We start from the raw sequence: 16,159 nt of genomic DNA on the forward strand, positions 1-16,159 counted from the left end.
CTGCAACCGGGACCTCCAGCCCACACTGCCTCCCCCCATGGAGCCTGGTGAGTACCCTCCCCTCCCCTCTCCTCCCCTCCCCTGCCCTCCCCTACCCTACCCTACCCTACCCTGCACTCCCCTGCCCTGCCCTCCCCTCCCCTCCCCTTATTATATGTACTATTGTGATGTGTTCCAGGTCAGGGTTAGCTGTGTTAATGTTAAAGTTTTCTGTGTTCCAGGTTCCTACTTCACCAGCGCTCATTGGCTGGCCTTCCTGATCTCCATGACAATCTGCTGCACTACGCTCATCTGCATCACCGTGGTCTGCTACTACAGGTAACACATCACCATGGTAACACATCACCATGGTAACACAGCACCATAACTACTACCCTAGTCCAAAAGGTACATACAAAATGCTCAGGTGTGTTCAGCCCCTTGCCCTGATTGACAGCATACGGACCAGGAGCTAGAGACATGCTTCTATAACACACATGTACACTACCGTTCAAAAGTTTGGGGTCACCCAGACAATTTCATGTTTTCCATGAAAACTCACACTTTTATTTATCAAATGAGTTGCAAAATGAATAGAACATATAGTCAAGACATTGACAAGGTTAGAAATAATGATTTTTATTTGAAATAATAATTTTGTCCTTCAAACTTTGCTTTCGTCAAAGAATGCTCCCTTTGCAGCAATTACAACATTGCAGACCTTTGGCATTCTAACTGTTAATTTGTTGAGGTAATCTGAAGAAATGTCACCCCATGCTTCCTGAAGCACCTCCCACAAGTTGGATTGGCTTGATGGGCACTTCTTGCGTACCATACGGTCAAGCTGCTCCCACAACAACTCAATGGGGTTGAGATCTGGTGACTCCGCTGGCCACTCCATTACAGACAGAATACTAGCTGCCTGCTTCTTCCCTAAATAGTTCTTGCATCATTTGGAGGTGTGCTTTGAGTCATTGTCCTGTTGTAGGAGGAAATTGGCTCCAATCAAGCGCTGTCCATAGGGTATGGCATGGCGTTGCAAAATTTTGTGATAGCCTTCTTATTCAAAATCCCTTTTACCTTGTACAAATCTCCCACCTTACCAGCACCAAAGCATCCCCAGACCATCACATTACCTCCACCATGCTTGACAGATGGCGTCAGGCACTCTTCCAGCATCTTGTCACTTGTTCTGCGTCTCACAAATGTTCTTCTGTGTGATCCAAACACCTCAAACTTCGATTTCTCTGTCCATAACACTTTTTTCCAATCTTCCTCTGTCCAATGTCTGTGTTCTTTTGCCCATATTAATCTTTTCCTTTTATTGGCCAGTCTCAGATATGGCTTTTTCTTTGCCACTGTGCCCAGAAGGCCAGCATCCCGGAGTCGCCTCTTCACTGTAGACGTTGACACTGGCGTTTTGCGGGTACCATTTAATGAAGCTGCCAGTTCAGGACCTGTGAGGCGTCTATTTCTCGAACTAGGGACTCTAATGTACTTGTCTTCTTGCTCAGTTGTGCACCAGGGCCTCCCACTTCTCTTTCTACTCTGGTTAGAGCCTGTTTGTGCTGTTCTTTGAAGGGAGTAGTTCACACCGTTGTAGGAAATGTTCAGTTTCTTGGCAATTTCTCACATGGAATAGCCTTCATTTCTAAGAACAAGAATAGACTGTCGAGTTTCATATGAAAGTTCTCTTTTTCTGGCCATTTTGAGAGTATAATCCAACCCACAAATGTGATGCTCCAGATACTCAACTAGCTCAAAGGAATTTGTATAGCTTCTCTAACCAGCAAAACCATTTTCAGCTGTGCTAACGTAATTGCACAAGGTTTTCAAGGGTTTTCTAATCATCCATTAGCTTTTTAACGCGATTAGCAAACACAATGTACCATTAGAACACTGGAGTGACGGTTGCTGGAAATGGGCCTCTATACACCTACGTAGATATTCCATTAAAAACCAGATGTTTGCAGCTAGAATAGTAATTTTCCACATTAACAATGTGTAGAGTGTATTTCTGATTAATTTAATGTTATCTTTATTGAAAAAAACTGTGCTTTTCTTTCAAAAATAAGGAAAAAAGGAAGTGACCCCAAACTTTTGAACGGTAGTGTACATCTGCTAGCTAAGTAAGTAAGCTAGCTAGCTAACTAGGATTGGAAATGAAGTGGTATCCAATCGTGGAATTATATTTATGTCATGTAAGTCAATCGTAAAGAAACAACTCACTAAAATTGACTATTGCACAACTGATTTGCAAAAAAAATCCATCAAGTGGGGGGGTAACCCCCCTCCCCTCAACCCCCCCACTCAGTACCTTGCCATACCTTGCCTTTTGCTGAAATTACACCACTGGTCTCATAGCCTATTGGAAATTGCTTTCCTATTTAAGAATAAATGTTCTATATCAAAATATGCATGAGAGTCATGGATCAAAAGAGGAAGGCGGCCCACAGAGAGTGTTAATGTATAGGGCCCAGAATTTGATGCTTTGCCCCTGCTAGGGGCCAAAGGCCTTGGTGAACAGATGGGTTTTAAGGTCTGATTTGAAGGAGTCCAGGGTGGGGGCGTTGCGGATCACTGTGGGGAGGGAGTTCCAGAGGGTAGGTGCAGCCACGGGGCTGCGGGACGGGGCTGCGGCTGAAAAGGCCCTATCACCCCAGGTCCGGAGCTTGGTCCTGGTGGTCTTGAAGGTAGTTTGGTCGTCAGACCTGAGGCAACGGGAGGGGGTGTGGAGGCGGACAAGGTTGGCAAGGTAGGAGGGGGCCAGATTGGTGATGGCTTTGTAAGTGGTGAGTAGGATTTTGAATTGGATCCTGTATTTGACCGGGAGCCAGTGTTGGTTTTGGAGGACAGGGGTGATGTGGTCACGGCGGCGAGTGGAGGTGAGCAGACGGGCAGCAGAGTTTTGGACGTATTGGAATTTGTTTAGGATATTATTAGGTAAACCGTAGAGGATGCTGTTGCAGTAGTCGAGTCGGGAAGTTATGAAGGCGTGGATGAGTGTTTCAGCAGCGGAAAAGGACAGGGAGGGTCGGATGCGGGCAATGTTCCTGAGGTGGAAAAAAGCAGATTTTATTGACCTGGTTGGCATGGGGAAGGAACGAGAGGGTGGGGTCAAAGATGATGCCGAGGTTGCGGACGTGGTTGGAGGGGGTTACGGTGAAGCCATCGATGTTGAGTGAGAATGTCTGGGTGGAACGGGTGAGGGACTTTGGGCCGATGATGAGGATTTCTGATTTATTGCAGTTGAGTTTCAGAAAATTCAGTTGCATCCATGATTTTATGTCGTTGAGGCAGGTAGTGAGAGTGGAGTGGGTGTTAGGGGAGATGGTTTTGGAGGAGAGGTAGAGTTGGGTGTCATCGGCATATCAGTGGAAGCGGAGGCCGTGGCGGCGGAGGACCTGTCCAAGGGGAAGGATGTACAGGATGAAGAGGAGGGGGCCTAGCACTGAACCCTGGGGGCCACCGTGGGTGACTGGAGCAGTGGAGGATTTACAGTTATTTTTTAGATATATTGATGTCTGTCTGAGAGATAGGACTTGAACCAGGAGAGGGTGGTGCCGGTTATGCCAATGTGTTGGAGACGGGTGAGGAGGGAGGAATGGTTGACGATGTCAAAGGCGGCGCTGAGGTCGAAGAGGATGAGGATGGTGAGCTGGTGAGGAGTCAGCAGAGAGGAGTTGGTGATTTTTAGTAGTGCTGTTTCAGTGCTGTGTTTGGTACGGAAGCCAGATTGGAATGGTTCATACAGGTTATTGGAGTCAAGGTGGGATTTGAGTTAGGCAGCAACAACTTTCTCAGCGCTTTTGGACAGGAAGGTGAGATTGGAAATGGGCCAGTCGTAGTTGGGGGTGTCAGGGTTGAGTCCGTTTTTTTTAAGTATGGGGGTAATAGCAGCGAGCTTGAGGGCAAGGGGGGACAAGGCCGGTGGACAGGTAGGAGTTAATTATGTTTGTGATGAGTGGGGTGAGTGTAGGGAGACAGGCCTTGACTAGGGAGGAGGGAATGGGGTCCAAGGCGCAGGTTGAGGACTTCATGCTGGTGACTGTGGAGGATAGGACGGAATCAGTGATTGGACTGAAAGATGTAAGAGGATGACTTGGGGGTCGTGGGGGGTTGGAATGGGGGTCAGGTAAGTAAGTAAGTAAGTAAGTAAAGCTTTATTTATATAGCGCCTTTCGTACATGAAATGCAACTCAAAGCGCTTGGTGGTGGGTGCAAAGGTAGGGTGGTGGGAGAGGCAGGCAGTCAACTGGTTGTGTATTGTGTCAATTTTGGTTTGAAAGAATGTTAGAAATAGGTTGCATTTGCTGGTGGTGAATGAGTTAGAGATAGTGTCCATGGGCTGGAGGAGTTTGTTGATGGTGGAGAAGAGTGTTTTGGGGTTGTTACGGCCAGAATCGATGATGGAGGAATAGTAGGAGGAGCGCGCACTGTTGAGGGCTTCTTTATAGTGTTGTTGGTGAAGTTTGTAGGCATCCAAATGGACAGTGAGACCAGTTATTTTGTGTAGGTGTTCAAGTTGACGGCCTTTGGCTTTGAGATGGTGGAGTTGGTCGGTGTACCAGGGGGGAGAGTGAGTGACAGAGACAGATTTGCTTTTGGTGGGAGCAACCTGGTCAAGGCAGGAGGAAAGTGCATCATGGTAGGTGTTGACCAGTTCAGTGGGGGAGACGCCTGGAGTGAGGGCAGAGTCAGAGATGGAGTCAGCCAGGATGGATGAGAAGGAGGAGGGGTTCCGGAATGTTATGGTGCGTTTCTGTTTGTCATGGGGGGTGGGGATGTCTATGTCCAGGGTGATGGCCAGATGGTCAGAGATAGTGAGGTCTGTGCTTGTCACAATGTAGCTGCCTTGTCAATGTCGCTGCCTTGTCAATGTAGCTGCCTTGTCAATGTAGCTGCCAAGTCAATGTAGCTACCATGTCAATGTAGCTGCCTTGTCAATGTAGCTGCCTTGTCAATGTAGCTGCCTTGTCAAACAATATATGTCGTCACACGCTGTCTAACATTTACTGTGCACAATACATCACAATGGTATAAATGTCATACCAAATGAAAGAAGGAAGTCTTGGGCACATACTTTGTATAAATGATATCTTCATATCTTATTTCAGTACAGAGCTGTAGACCGTTAAATAGACAGTGTGCATTTGTAACAATTTGCCCCATCAGCGGGTAAATTGTTACACTACGTCGGGCAAGTTGTGACATCGGATTATCAACAAAAAGAACACAACTAATTAATTGTGAATATTGAATATAATTTCATTGAATATAATTTCATTGAATATAATTTACAAATGTAACTTCATTAAATAACTCAAATTTAAAACAATCATGCCTAGAGAATCTGGCAAATCATGCCTTTGAATCAAAACATTAATGTTGGCAGAGCACACATTAATTAAGTGGCGTGACCACTTTACTTTAAACGGTGAAATCGAACGTTCTCTGGCGTTGCACGTAGATCCACAGTAACTGTGGGAATTGGAATGGAATGTATTACTGGCTTGTAGTGTTTTAGTAGACAGACAGACAGGCACACACACACGTCGTCATATTTGTAGTTGAAAGTACCTGAAAATGTCAAGCCCTGCCAAAAATGTGTGTGTGTGTGTGTGTGTGTGTGTGTGTGTGTGTGTGTCAGGTATAAGTGGCAGGCGGAGAGGCAGCGCTACCACAGGGACCTGGAGCAGGACGAGGCGTTCATCCCGGTGGGAGAGTCCCTCAAAGACCTCATCAACCAATCACAGAGCTCCGGCAGCGGCTCAGGCCTCCCTCTGCTGGTAGGACCCTGCTACTGCACCCTGCTGTGTGACCTGGGGCACGCACACACACCACACACACGCGCACACACACCACACACACACACACACACACCACACACGCGCGCACACACACACACATGTGCGCACACACACACACGTGCGCACACACACACACACACACACACCACACACACACATGGACACATCGCACACGCACACACCACACAGACACACCACACACACACGCACCCACCACACACGCACACACACGCACACACCACACTAGTGTTGTCACGATACCAATATTTTACCCTGCGATACTATACCAGCCCAAGTATCACGATACTGAGTAGTATCGCGATACCGCGGCACTTTTTGTAACACTTTTATGAACATGCAATGTATTTGCAATGTATTTATACAAGTTACAATAACTTAATGAGTGGTGCATGAATAACATGCATTTAATGCATTACACTGTAACTCTACAGGTAAGTAAAAGTACTGAAACCGATATGTTTGTGAATAACATGTTTATTAATAAGTAGTTTGAAACATCAAACAGACCAACTGGCCTTTTGCAAGAGTATAGCAAAGTAGGTGTGTGTGTGTGTGTGTGTGTGTGTGTGTGTGTGTGTGTGTGTGTGTGTGTGTGTGTGTGTGTGTGTGTGTGTCTGTGTGTCTGTCTGTCTGTCTGTCTGTGTCTGTATGTCTGTCCGTCTGTGGGGTCTTTTTCACGAACTTGAAAAGTAAAAGCAAACACTGGCATATCAAAAATAGAGAGGGCTACTGCCAAACTGTAGCTCAAGACTTAACTCAACTTAAGAAAACTCAGTGGTCATATTCCAAAGATTGTCTCTAAGCAGGGCAGAAGTGTGGTTATTACTTCATTAGCTAGCCAGGCTGGCTAGCACCGGCTGGTTAGCCAGCAACAGCAGCAGTGCTGCCGCACACTTTAGCTAAGAAGTTTATTCATTCATTTTTGTAATATTAGCTAATTGCAAGAACACAGATAATTATAACAAATAAAGCCATACTAACCTCATTAGCTTGCTTGTATTCCAGTGCAAGGTCTGGATGACGACATTGTAGGTGCTTTATTAAGTTTGACGTGTTGCCTCCTTTTGCCTGTATGGCATGATTGCATCTCCTGCAGAACGGACGGCCATCATCTATTGCTTTACCTTCGCGATCTGGTTTAAAACCAAAATAGTTCCAGATAAAACTTTGAGTTAGTTTTCTTTAGTAATTTTGGCGTTTATGGTGCGACGCTATGGGTAGGGAACGCTTCTGCCATGACGATACTGAGAAGACTGGCTCGCGCCCAGACAGACATCCAGATAACGTCAATATATACGGTAATATTGTGACTGCGGAGATGTGCGCGAGCAAACAAACACAACGGTGTCGCGAGCCAGTCTTGTCCTCATTAGCAGAACCAGTGAATTTGGTAATAGAGGTAACACATTGCCCCGCTGGTACCGTGTTCAACGTGTTCCGTACCGTGTTCAACGTGTTCAACAAGGTAGTATAGTATTCCACGGTAGTACCGTTGTATAAAGCTTATGGTATAGTAGGCACCGTGACATTTTGGCACCGCGGTATATCGTTGGTACCGGTATATCGTGCAACACTACACCACACACACACACACACGCACACACACACACACACACCACACAGACACACCACACACACACACACACACACGGACACACCACGCACACACGCACACACCACACACACACACCACACCACACCACACACACCACACCACACACACACACACACGCACACACACAAACACCACACACACACACACAAACACCACACACACACACACAGACACACGCACACACACACACGGACACACCACGCACACACCACACACACACACACCACACCACACGCACACACACACACATACACAGTGGTGCAAACTTGTCACCTTTCGGCGAAATTCACAGTTTTTACCTCAAAATAGGTGACCTACGTGAATCATGTAGATCTGCCAAAAAAATATTTTGGGGGGGGAGGGGGTCTCATCTCATCTAAGTCACATGATGCCCAAGCTAACATCTTCCTGTCTGCTAAACTCTGCTGCAGTTGAAATAAAACGTCTTAAAGAGGTCTTAAGATGGAAGTAGAAACATAAGAAGTAATAAAATAGAATAACATAGAAGTTATTTCTATGTTGCGATAACTTCTCAACAGGATTTTACAGGGTTCGTTCAAACTATCGTAATTCCTGAACTATATGTGCAATCGGAAAAAAATCCAACAGTTTCTGAAAGCAGAGAAGTTGCACTCTCTAGCCATTTAGGGTTATTACGGTAGTTCACCCAAAAAATAAATGCATTGACCTCAAAGTGTCATGGAGTGATTTGAAGAGAAGCAGTATTTTAGCGGTGTTTTATACTTTAGTGAGTTTCTGTACATATGTTTGTGATTGTGAAATGTCACAAAGACCATCTAGGCTAGGGTAACCAATCCACCTAAAAGTTTCATCGAGGACGACGATGTAAGTGACGAAGGACTGATTTCTTCTTCTGAACCAGGGTATGGAGGTTAGTTCTAGCGAATTTACCTGATAGAACATCAACATGCTAGAAACACATAACTACACATAATTAGATGATCATTATAAGTATTTAGTGATCGTTAAACTGTTGTTTATTATATCGAGTGGGTACTTTACAACTTCAAGTTTCGTGTTATGAAAAAAACGAGTCGCCGAGTGGTTTGCCCTAGGCTGCGTTCGTAAATTCGCTCTGGAAATCTGATCAGCAGTCATGGAATGCCTCTTGTTAGGGATGTCCCGATCCCATTTTTGCACTACCGATACCGATACCTGGGCTTCAGGTATCTGCGAGCATTTATTGTTTTACTCCTGAATAATAACAAATACTTCCCCAGTATATAGTCCACAACAACAGTTGGCTATTAAAGACTGCCAGCCTTTATTCAAGCAACAAAAACAGTACTCTGCAGTACTCAGTGACCAACTGGTTTAAAGTTAAAACAAGTTAAACTGCAGCATTCAGCATTGTAGAAAAAAAACGAGTTACTGTCAGATTTCTAGTTTTAGTGCCTTCATGTTTTTATTCTATTTATCTTCTCTTACAAATTGCTAATCAATTATAGCACCCTTTTTAAAAGTGTAGCCTAGAGACGCCCGCTGGTGAGACCAGAAACCAGTCGCAGAATCGAAGGGGTGTCAACAATATCTGCTTTTCGTTTTTTTCATAACAGGCAACTTGGAAGTTTTAAAGTACCACTCGATATAATATACAACAGTTTAACGATCACTAAATACTTGTGCCAATGCACCCCTGTGATTGGTGGAGGTCACGGGGGGGGGGGGTGCTGTGTGTGTTGTTGAGACCGTTGGGAGAGAGAGCTCCGGTGAACTAAGAAAGTTGTGTATGAGATAGTTTACAATTAAACGCACAGATTACATGAGAGAAGCTATCTGTCATTATTTCAACCACTGTCCAAGTAGGGACGTTACAATACTTTCGTTTTAGAACAAAACGTTAGCAGCTAGCTGTTAGCAGCGTTTTTAGCAGTCACCATTCTTGAGCAAAACATTGATACAAACAAACATTCAAATACTCGTGTCGTCTTGAATTTTTTTCCGATTTCAATGTATGACGCATCATTTGAAAGCTTACCATCTGTAGTTTCAGACTATGTAAACAAACGAAAAATTACGTAAGCAAATGGTTTATGATTTCACCAGCTAGCATCATGACATTGTCAGACTCATTACACACAGGTAGCTACTAGCCAACTCTCATGCCCGTGACCACTGACTACTACTGTTGTCATCACGTGAGTGACACGCCGGATCGCGAGCCCCAGATCGCTGCCTATTTTTTTTCTGGTGCGATCTGCAATCCAGCATTCAGGACCGATATCGCGGCGATATGCGATATCAATATCGGATCGGGACATCCCTACCTCTTGTCCAATCAAATTACTTGGTCCCTTTATGACGTTGAGCCATGTGTGCCCTCCGGCGCTCTCAGAGCGAATTTACGAACGCTGCCCGAGACTGTCTCGCGTCCCCCTTTACCTCGCTTCTACCATGCTGCTACGCTGCTTCTATAACACCAGGATCAGACACAGGGTGAGACTTTCTAAATAAACATTTTTAATGGCTTCTGTGTGCTTTAGACTTGCGTAAAATCGATTTTATTTGTATTTAAAAAGTCAGACCGGAAAATGTATTATTGTCGCCAGACCCACTGCGTGGGAATACGACGCGTGCGGATGAGAGACAACATATAAAACAAAACTTGCACACTTATTGCTCGTGTGACATTGGTTAAGCTGCGCCCAAAACCCCGATATGTGAAACCACGTGAAATGATAAGACAAGAGGCCACGATACGATAATCATCCAGGTGCCCTCTTATAAGTACTTAGGTATTCAATTAGACAACCATCTCTGCTGGAATACACACTTAGACAGCTTATGTAACAAACTACAGCAGAGGCTTTATCACCTGAGGCGACTCAGACTTTATGGGGTGAGAAAACAGATCATGAGAATTTTCTATCAGTCCATTGTTGAAAGTGTAATCAGATATGGAATAATTGTGTGGTTTGGCAACTTAACTGTACAACAAAAAAACAGACTAGTCAGCATTCACAAAACAGCTATGAAAATTGTAGGTGAAAGAGACTATGTGATCCTAAATAAACTATATGAAAAAGCTGTCCTGGACAAGGCTAACAAGATAATCGCAGACCCCCAACATCCGCTCTCCACAGAATACGAAGTTCTCCCCCTAGGTAGAAGGCTTCGCATGCCAAGATGTAACTATAAGCTTTTAAAACTATCATTTGTCCCATTCTCCATTAAACTAATCAATTCGCTCAAGCAGAAACGATGATTAGGACATGATCACCAGCACCCGCACTTTATCTTAGACACCACTTGAAGGGCCATGTGCAATATTCGAAAACACCACTTGAAGGGTTATGTGCAATATATATTTATACCAAATGATGCCATGTCCAGGTGGAAACTGCTGCCAATGTCACTCAATGTTTGTTGCTGTCCTGTTGTTTACTTTGTCTACTGTATGTTGTATGTATCGTCTCTGTTGCACTTGAAGCATGAAAGTACCATGCCCAAGACAAATTTCCCCTCGGGGACAATAAAGTATAATCAATCAATCGCCGTAGTAGGCAATTCGACTGCAGGCATGTGAAGTTAGAATTTCTTCAAACTTGCAGTGGTAGCAACGGTGTGTGTGTTTTAGTAAATATAGCGTGTGTGTGTGTGTGTGTGTGTGTGTGTGGCCCTCCTGTGAGAGGTGTGTGTGTGCCATATCTCAGTATGTAGGCTATGCAGTGTAAGTAAGTGTGTGAGTTTATTCTGTTATTTATGCTATTATATCTAGTATTGTGTTGAGAAGCAATGGAAATGAATCAAGAAATTGGTAGAGTAGACTAACTTACATTATCATTGTTCTATATGCAACAGAACAGATCACCCAGCATTGCTAATGAAAAGAATCAACGAATGTGAGTCTAATACCATACCAATACTTGCTCAAGAGGTCTTATAAAGGTCTTAAATGTAACTTGTTGAAACCTGCAGGAACCCGCATAATTATTTTGAGAACAGGTTGCTTACATTAATTATGAGGGTGTTAAGGTCAGGGCCATCGCTACTTACACGCGCATCATTGTTAGACCACTGTTAATGCTAGAGCTAACCATCTACGGGCAAAAAAAAAAGTGTCACCTTTTTGGACCATCGCCAGTTTGCACCCCTGCACCCACACACACACACCACACACACACACACACACACCCACACACACGCACACACCGCACACACCACACACACACACACACACACACACACAAACTCCACAGACACACACACACACCACACGCTCACGCACACACACCACATGCACACACGCACACACACACGCACACACCACACACACACACCTCACACACACACACACACAAACACCACACACACACTCGCACACACCACACACACACACCACACACGCACACACACGCACACACACCTCACACAAACACCACACACACACACACACACAGACACACACACACACCACACACGCACACACCACACACACACACGCACACACACCACACGCACACACACCACACGCACACACACCACATAATCGTAAGGTTCCTGGTTCGATTACGACCCTTGACATGCATGTTCTCCATCCCTCTCTCTCTCTCTCACCCATCCTTCCGGTCATCCCTCCTCTCTCTCTCACCCATCCTTCCTGTCAACCCTCCTCTCTCACCCATCCTTCCGGTCATCCCTCCTCTCTCTCTCACCCATCCTTCCTGTCATCCCTCCTCTCTTACCCATCCTTCCTGTCATTCCTCCTCTCTCTCACCCATCCTTCCTGTCAATCTCTATCCTCCTCTCTCTCTCTCTCATCCATTCTTCTTGTCAATCTCTACTGTCTCTATCCTCCTCCCTCTCTCTCTCTCTCATCCATCCTTCCTGTCAATCTCTACTGTCTCTATCCTGCTCTCTCTCTCTCTCTCTCCCATCATTCCTGTCTATCTCTACTGTCTCTCTCTCTCTCTCTCTCTCTTTCTCTCTCTCTCTCATCCATCCTTCCTGTCAGTCTATCTGTCTCTATCCTTCTCTCTCTCTCTCATCCATCCTTCCTGTCTGTCTCTATCCCAATAAAAGCATGAATGCCGAAAAAAAATAAAAATAAATGTTTAGTGGCCTGGGGTGGTCCAGTGGTCTAGGTCTGTGGTGGTCTACAGGGTTAGAGTCTGTCTGCTTAGCAGGTGTCTGTCCCTCTGGTCCTGACAGGTGCAGCGTACCATCGCCAAGCAGATCCAGATGGTGCGTCAGATCGGTAAGGGCCGCTACGGGGAGGTGTGGCTGGGCCGCTGGCGCGGGGAGAAGGTGGCCGTCAAGGTGTTCTTCACCCGGGAGGAGGCCAGCTGGTTCAGAGAGACGGAGATCTACCAGACGGTCCTGATGAGGCACGAGAACATCCTGGGTACGAGCCGCCGCACCCTCCCGCCTCACACCTGGGTCTCCCTGGGTCTCCCGCCTCACACCTGGGTCTCCCTGGGTCTCCCACCTCACACCTGGGTCTCCCACCTCACACCTGGGTCTCCCTGGGTTCCCACCTCACACCTGGGTCTCCCTGGGTCTCCCACCTCACACCTGCGTCTCCCTGGGTCTCCCACCTCACACCTGCGTCTCCCTGGCCCTCCCGCAATACACCTGGCCCTCCCTCCATACACCTGGGTAGGGTTAGGGTCAGAGGTAGGGTTAGGGTCATCAGCACCATAACAACATACCAGCCAATAAGGAGTGTTAAGCCCAATTTATACTTCTGCGTAAAATCTATGGAGTAGCCTACGCCGTAGGTTGACGCACACCTCTCCAAAAATGTAACTACGCAACACACCTACGCAGACCGTAAGCACTGTGATTGGTCCGCTTGGTAGCACATGATTCCGACATGATTCCGACTCTCTCGTAGGCCAAAATGCGGAAGCCATGACAGAAATGTCATTAACTTTTTCTGTAATTACTTAATAAAAGATTAGAAAAATTATGATAACCATCTTATTATCTTAGTTTTATGTCATTTCAATGCATTATAGACATTTTCTTTACAACAAGCATAAAAAAAAAAACGCTATTATGCCGCTATGAGTACACCGACCAACGCGACACAGACCGACCAACGCAGAACTATAAATTGGGAGAGCCCTTGCGTAGGCTACGGTGTAGCCGCGCATAAATTCGACGCAGAAGTATAAATTGGCCTTTATGATGGGAACAATAGGGTGTGGTGAAAATAAAGCCTCCTCCCCTCTCCTACTCCCCTCTCCTCCTCCTCCTCTCCTCCTCTCCTCCTCCTCCTCCTCCTCTCCCCTCCTCCCCTCTCCTCCTCCTCCTCATCTCCTCCTCCTCTCCCCTCCTCCTCCTCTCCCCTCCTCTCCTCTCCTACTCCCCTCTCCTCCTCCTCCTCTCCCCTCTCCTCCTCCCCTCTCCTCTCCTCCCCTCCCCTCCTCTCCTCCTCTCCTCTCCTCCCCTCCTTCTCCCCTCTCCTCCCCTCCTCCTCCTCTCCCCTCCTCTCTCCTCCTCTCTTCTCCTCCTCCTCCTCCTCCCCTCCTCTCCTCCTCCTCCCCCCCTCCTCTCCCCTCCTCCCCTCCTCTCCTCCCCTCCTCTCCTCCCCTCCTCTCCTCCTCCTCCTCTCCTCCTCCCCTCCTCTCCTCCTCTCCCCTCCTCTCCTCCTCCTCCTCCTCTCCTCCCCTCCTCCTCCTCCCCTCCTCTCCAGGCTTCATTGCGGCGGACATCAAGGGGACGGGCGCCTTCACGCAGCTGTTCCTGATCACAGACTACCACGAGAACGGCTCCCTGTATGACTACCTGAAGTTCACCACCCTGGACCCCCAGGCCCTGCTGCGCCTGGCCTACTCCGCCGCCTGCGGCCTCTGCCACCTGCACACTGAGATCTACGGCACGCAGGGCAAGCCCGCCATCGCCCACCGCGACCTGAAGACCAAGAACATCCTGATGAAGAAGAACGGCACATGCTGCATCGCTGACCTGGGCCTGGCCGTCAAGTTCAACAGGTGAGGAGGGAGGGAGGGGGGAGGGAGGGAGGGAGACCTGGGCCTGGCCGTCAAGTTCAACAGGTGAGGAGGGAGGGAGGGAGGGAGACCTGGGCCTGGCCGTCAAGTTCAACAGGTGAGGAGGGAGGGAGGGAGGGAGGGAGACCTGGGCCTGGCCGTCAAGTTCAACAGGTGAGGAGGGAGGGGGGAGGGAGACCTGAGCCTGGCCGTCAAGTTCAACAGGTGAGGAGGGAGGGAGGGGGGGGAGGGAGAGAGGGAGGGGAGGGAGAGGGGGAGGGGGGGGGGGGGGGGAGACCTGGGCCTGGCCGTCAAGTTCAACAGGTGAGGAGGAAGGGAGGAGGGAGGGATAGAGGAGGGATTGAGGGGGGAGGGAGGGAGGGAGACCTGGGCCTGGCCGTCAAGTTCAACAGGTGAGGAGGGAGAGGGAGAGGGGGAGGGAGGGAGGGAGACCTGAGCCTGGCCGTCAAGTTCAACAGGTGAGGAGGGAGGGAGGGGGGGGGAGGGAGACCTGGGCCTGGCCGTCAAGTTCAACAGGTGAGGAGGGAGGGGGGGGGGGGGGAGGGAGGAGGGAGGGAGGGAGGAGGGATTGAGGGGGGAGGGAGGGAGGGAGACCTGGGCCTGGCCGTCAAGTTCAACAGGTGAGAAGGGAGGGGAGAGGAGGAGGGGGGGAGGGGGAATAAACCAAGTATAATAATAAAACAAGGATAATAGACCAGTATAATAATGTTGTTGTAGGATAATAGACCAGTATAATAATGTTGTTGTAGGATAATAGACCAGTATAATAATGTTGTTGTAGGATAATAGATCAGTATAATAATGTTGTTGTAGGATAATAGACCAGTATAATAATGTTGTTGTAGGATAATAGACCAGTATAATAATGTTGTTGTAGGATAATAGACCAGTCTAATAATGTTGTTGTAGGATAATAGACCAGTCTAATAATGTTGTTGTAGGATAATAGACCAGTCTAATAATGTTGTTGTAGGATAATAGACCAGTATAATAATGTTGTTGTAGGATAATAGATCAGTATAATAATGTTGTTGTAGGATAATAGACCAGTGTAATAATGTTGTTGTAGGATAATAGACCAGTGTAATAATGTTGTTGTAGGATAATAGACCAGTGTAATAATGTTGTTGTGGGATAATAGACCAGTGTAATAATGTTGTTGTAGGATAATAGACCAGTATAATAATGTTGTTGTAGGATAATAGACCAGTATAATAATGTTGTTGTAGGATAATAGACCAGTGTAATAATGTTGTTGTAGGATAATAGACCAGTGTAATAATGTTGTTGTAGGATAATAGATCAGTATAATAATGTTGTTGTAGGATAATAGACCAGTGTAATAATGTTGTTGTAGGATAATAGACCAGTGTAATAATGTTGTTGTAGGATAATAGACCAGTGTAATAATGTTGTTGTAGGATAATAGACCAGTATAATAATGTTGTTGTAGGATAATAGACCAGTATAATAATGTTGTTGTAGGATAATAGACCAGTATAATAATGTTGTTTCAGGATAATAGACCAGTATAATAATGTTGTTGTAGGATAATAGACCAGTCTAATAATGTTGTTGCAGGATAATAGATCAGTATAATAATGTTGTTGTAGGATAATAGACCAGTATAATAATGTTGTTGCAGGATAAAAGACCAGTATAATAATGTTGTTGCAGGATAATAGGCCAGTCTAATAATGTTGTTGCAGGATAATAGACCAGTCTAATAATGTTGTTGTTGCAGGATAATAGACCAG

General features: G+C 46.5%; 1 protein-coding gene across 1 annotated transcript in view; it reads left to right on the plus strand.

Moving 5' to 3' along the window:
* bmpr1aa (bone morphogenetic protein receptor, type IAa) overlaps positions 1-16,159 on the plus strand; it is a gene marked incomplete at its 5' end in the record, with an annotated part of 40,401 nt that overhangs the window by 6,537 nt on the left and 17,705 nt on the right. The window contains 5 exons of the mRNA XM_080523012.1: positions 3-47; positions 222-318; positions 5,630-5,768; positions 12,598-12,790; positions 14,087-14,384. Coding sequence (XP_080379138.1) covers positions 3-47; positions 222-318; positions 5,630-5,768; positions 12,598-12,790; positions 14,087-14,384 — 772 coding nt within the window. The remainder of the gene's footprint in view (positions 1-2; positions 48-221; positions 319-5,629; positions 5,769-12,597; positions 12,791-14,086; positions 14,385-16,159) is intronic.

Source organism: Nansenia antarctica, assembly GCF_963989245.1.
Source record: "Nansenia antarctica genome assembly, chromosome: 2".
NCBI lineage: Eukaryota > Metazoa > Chordata > Actinopteri > Argentiniformes > Microstomatidae > Nansenia > Nansenia antarctica.